The sequence below is a fragment of the Fistularia commersonii genome, chromosome 16 (genome assembly GCF_037954325.1).
Source record: "Fistularia commersonii isolate RoL2024-O1a breed Wild chromosome 16, RoL_Fcom_v1.0, whole genome shotgun sequence".
In the NCBI taxonomy this organism is placed as follows: domain Eukaryota; kingdom Metazoa; phylum Chordata; class Actinopteri; order Syngnathiformes; family Fistulariidae; genus Fistularia; species Fistularia commersonii.
In genome coordinates this window covers 3299183-3303746 of record NC_141299.1, presented here as the reverse complement: position 1 = coordinate 3303746, position 4564 = coordinate 3299183, and the positions used below count along the sequence as shown (strand labels likewise).

Below are 4564 nucleotides of genomic sequence, written 5' to 3'. Positions count from 1 at the left end.
TTAAATAGCACTGTGAATGAAGCACTGTATTAGATGACTCATCCATTTATGCATTTAACAGAACATCATAAAAATCTGAGCAGCATGTAATCCAAATGTCCTTTCTTTTAAGGTGCACCCTGAAGTGCACTGAGACTTAATCAATGCTCTTTCTGAGAGTCGACCTTAAACTGACACCTCAGTTCCCCTTTTGGATTTGTATCCAAACACCACATTATACAACATTCCCGGATACAGAACATCTGGTCAGTAAATGTTTGGAGTTTAATCTGAGGCAGTTGTGAAGGACTGCACCAGACAGACCCATTTCTCCAATATGAAACCAGCTCTACAACTGTTGTCTCTGCTTGCCTCAGTGGCGGCTCAGTCTCAGGACCATTATGACATGTCCTGGGTCAACGGCTATCGCCAGAGCTTCAATTTTCAGTGTCCCCACGGAGAAGTCCTTGTAGCCATCAGAAGTTATTTCAGCGAGAAGGATGGCTCAGATCGCCTGTGGTCATTCGAATGCCAGCCAACTTCTGAGGGTCTTGGGGAACCCAGTGATTGCTGGTGGGATGACATCAACCGAGCTGGTTTAGAGTGGTATGTCCTCTGGCAAATGCCATTATGTATCTCTGACATTTACTGCTGTAAGTTGAAGGAGGCTTAAAGAGATCAGTGACATTGTTACTTCTATTTATTGAATGTATACGATACAATATCCACAAGTTTGTATTTAAGACACTTCTGTTTGAATCCAAAAGTGGGTCTTTGTCAGCTTAAATTTCTTGCCGTTTTTTTTTGTATGACAGGGAATGTTGTCTGATGACCTCAACAGCAAGAACTATATTGAACTCTACAGAAAAGGGGTTTATATGATATACAGATATGTGACAGATAAAAATTCCCATTTTGTGTTTTACTCTTGTAAAAGGAAACCACGAACACCTCCGCACAGACTGTTAACTTTACTAGAAGAATCACCTCAAGTCTTTAACTTATTTAATCATGTGGTGAGAATCAGACTTGTTTCAAGGTGAGACTGCATTCAAACACAGGGGATCTGTTTAGGCATCACCGACCTAAGTAAAAGCAAATTTTGTTTTGAATTTCATTAAGGAAGACCTGGAAGACCCCCAAGGACTCCTGGGGGCTCTTTGATCTAACTTTGGGGTTCCTGATCTATGAAAGCCAAAACAGTGAATTTAAGTCTCAAATAATCATAATTTTATCATCCTGAGGGCAGAGTTTGGTACTGGTTGAAAGTATTTGGCCGTGGGTTTAAGCATGAGGTCATGCTGATCCTGGTAAGGACGGAGGTAGAGCACTGTATTGACATTACTTCAAGGATAAGATACATAGACTTTTATGCTTTCTCATGTCACACTAACGCTTAGTTTTCGGTGAGTGCACTGGTGGAACTTGCTGCCGCTGCTTGCCAGTTACACGCAAGTTACTAACGTGTACTCTTTGTACCATACACATGTCTGTACAGTGTTCTCGAGTGTCAGGAAAAGTGCCTTCAAATAAAGTGTATTATTATTATTGCATAAGATGCATATAATTTGATTGGATTCAAATCTACAATAGTTATAAATGAAGATACCCAGTATTTCCGTCATAGACTGGCCTCATCTTGAATATATGCAAATACATTAATTATGTGCAGTATTAAAATATTTGATTGTCTATTTTTTAAAATCCAACTTACCTGCTGAAGTAAAAATACAAAACATCAGCAAGACCTTCATCTGTGAAACCCCTGTATAAGTGAAATTAAGTCTGTCTATTATTATTGCCACTGCTGCTATTATTTAGTAGAAGGAAATTCAGATCAAAAAAGCTTTTTGAGCAATCAAGGTTGTTACTACTAGAAAGTTATTTTCAGCAGACCGCAAAAACCTTACACAAAGCCTGTTAGACAGCTTTTTCTTTAAACAAAAGAAAGAAAGAAAAAGAGCCTCTGTGTTGGGCACTTGCTTGACATATGAATCCATTCCATCCGCATGGATATTGTAAGTGAAGTAGTATAAAAAACAAGCTGGTTTGTTATAATATAGTCTACAAAGTGCAAAAACAAAGGGATTACATTTGAGAGGCACTCAGCAAAGTAACTTTGCAATCAGATATCATCTATTTAAAATAGATATGTTCTGTGTTATGCAGCTTGTAGTACCTGTATTATTATAGCAAATGATGAATTATGATTTCAGACGCATTTATTTGTCCGATAATACCACTAAATCTTTAGCTATTTGCCCCCCCCACCCCCCGCCCCATTTGCATTTATTAAATATGATTTTTACTGTGGAAAAAAAGCAAAAAGCCAAGTCCTTCTGGACAAGTTTAACTGTCACAACTGAATTCTGACTTCAATGCTGTCAAATGTTGCTATCCAACACAGTTGGTAAATCGTGTTTCAAGGGCTCTAGCTTTTTCATTTTGTTGGCTTTACTTGCTGGAGTTTCTGGTCACGTCATTCCCAATTTAAATCCCAACACTCTACACAACCAACAAATTCAGAGACAAAGACTGCAAATACGCTTCATCACTACCACACTGTCACACATCACCCTGCAGGGAACCTACCCCTATCAGCTCAGTTGCTCCAGGCTGTGGCCATGTTGCCATGGCAACCCCCTACACATACTATAGCTCCTGCTGCTTCAACCCAGTAATTTGGAAGTGTTGCAGTGAAAATGAAACCTATGGGCCAGAAAGTGCAGCATCGACAAGTCAGCGTTTAGGTCAAACAACAGGTATCGTTTAAAATGCTTTCAGGTTTTTTTTTTGTTTTATATTTCTTTCCTCACATCTCTTGATTTATATATATGGATGACTTGATTTCAGATAACTTCATCTTACTTCGATATGTTGCAATCTGTCTTTGCAGGACTTCTACTTGCACTCGTAACGGCCTGGTAGCAGGAGTTCAAAGCAAGTACTTTGAAAGTGTTCTGGATCGGGAATGGCAATTCTACTGTTGCTATTACAAACGCCGCTGTCCTTACTCCTGCATGTATGTCCACACAAAGCTATGATGATGTTATTTGCATTTTCAAAAAAGGGCCTAAATCCAATTAAATAACAAAGAAATATTTTTGCCTATAGCCTAAGGATGGGCTGATAAATGTGCCGTCCATCTATTTTTTAATTTGAGGACTAATGTGAAATATACATAATAAAATATATTCACAGATGGTTTGGAATGATATGAATCAGATAATGTAAAAATGTTACTAGAAATTGTTTTATACATTCACTTGAGATTTTACTTGGTGACGTTTGGAGGAAAGGCTAGATCTTTCCATTATTTTTAATTCTTGGTGCAGAAACTGTGAAATAGACAAAATGATTGAATGACAGTGATTTTAAAGAAGCTGCCTCACTCAAACTGCTAGGCCAAAAACTGACATTTCAAGTGTGAAACGTTTAATTTCAGATCTAATTCTAAAGGCAATGGATAAGCGTATTTTCCACCAAAAATGTTGAAAGATGCGCATACATTAACATCTATATGGTGCTTTTTATAGGAAAACCAACGACATTCCTGAATATCATCAAGAAGAAGCTGAGCTCATTGTCCCAAGTTATGGTTACTTTATTCGAGGTGCCCAGACCACGTTCAGTGGCGTACTCAGGTTTGTTCCAAGTATTGGATTGTTTCTTTATTAATGTTTGTGCTTGCTTTTAGTAGGAATATTTACGATAGGTGAAATTCTACATCGGCTTGAATGAGCAGAGTAGGACTGCTTCCTTTAAAATGCAGCTACAAGAGTTGCAAAGCTCTCAACATTCGGAATCTAGCTTGGCACAGTAGCCAAAGAAAATGCTTAATAATATGCGAGGTGAACATTCGACTGACATTTTGAGTCATCAGATGGCATAGATTTCATATAGACAAAAAAATGTAAAACTTTAGAGTAGCCAAAAAGATGACCCATGGTACTGAATTGAATTTGAATTATAAAAACAAAAAAATTGAAAAATAAAAGCAATTAATACAATCCTGTATGAAAATTAGCTGTGAGAATTACGTAAAAATTTATAAGAAATATGAAGTGTGTTTCCAATGGCGCTGATTATTTTTAACTCCTTTGTGCCACTGTCATGCTATGAAAAATGTGTTTTTTGGTAATTGCAACTTGCAGCCAGCTGCATGAAAGTTTTATTGTGCCATTGTGTTGTGCTGTTGTCAAGCTATTTTATTTTGTAAATATTTGAACGGTCGACCTTGAGAACCAGACTTATGGAAAGATAGACCAGGCAGTAAAAAAAACAAGACAAAAAATAAAAGAAAACAACAATGAGGCATAATTTTGAACTGAATTTTTTTTTCTTATTTCAGAGATCGGCAGTGGAAATACATCTTGTGCAGAATGACTGACTATGACTGTGACTATGAAAATGCATAGACTTTGCAAGTCGCACTTATATCCTGTATATGCTTTTTATGCTTGCATACACACACACTTTATTAGACACATGCATCACAGACCCTTATGTATGACACTGTTTGAATGTCTAGCATGCAAAATTCCCATCAATATAAAGGTTACTGAACATCAGACGGTCTTGGCTT

At 37.4% G+C, this 4564-nt stretch overlaps 1 protein-coding gene across 1 annotated transcript; it reads left to right on the top strand.

Annotated features, from left to right (window-relative positions):
- The first annotated feature begins 238 nt into the window (after positions 1-238).
- dpt (dermatopontin) lies at positions 239-4564 on the top strand. Its single transcript, XM_086161990.1, has 4 exons — positions 239-585; positions 2876-3001; positions 3516-3623; positions 4331-4564. The coding sequence occupies exons 1-4, from the start codon at positions 317-319 to the stop codon at positions 4395-4397; spliced, it is 570 nt and encodes a 189-aa protein (XP_086018116.1). The 5' UTR covers positions 239-316; the 3' UTR covers positions 4398-4564.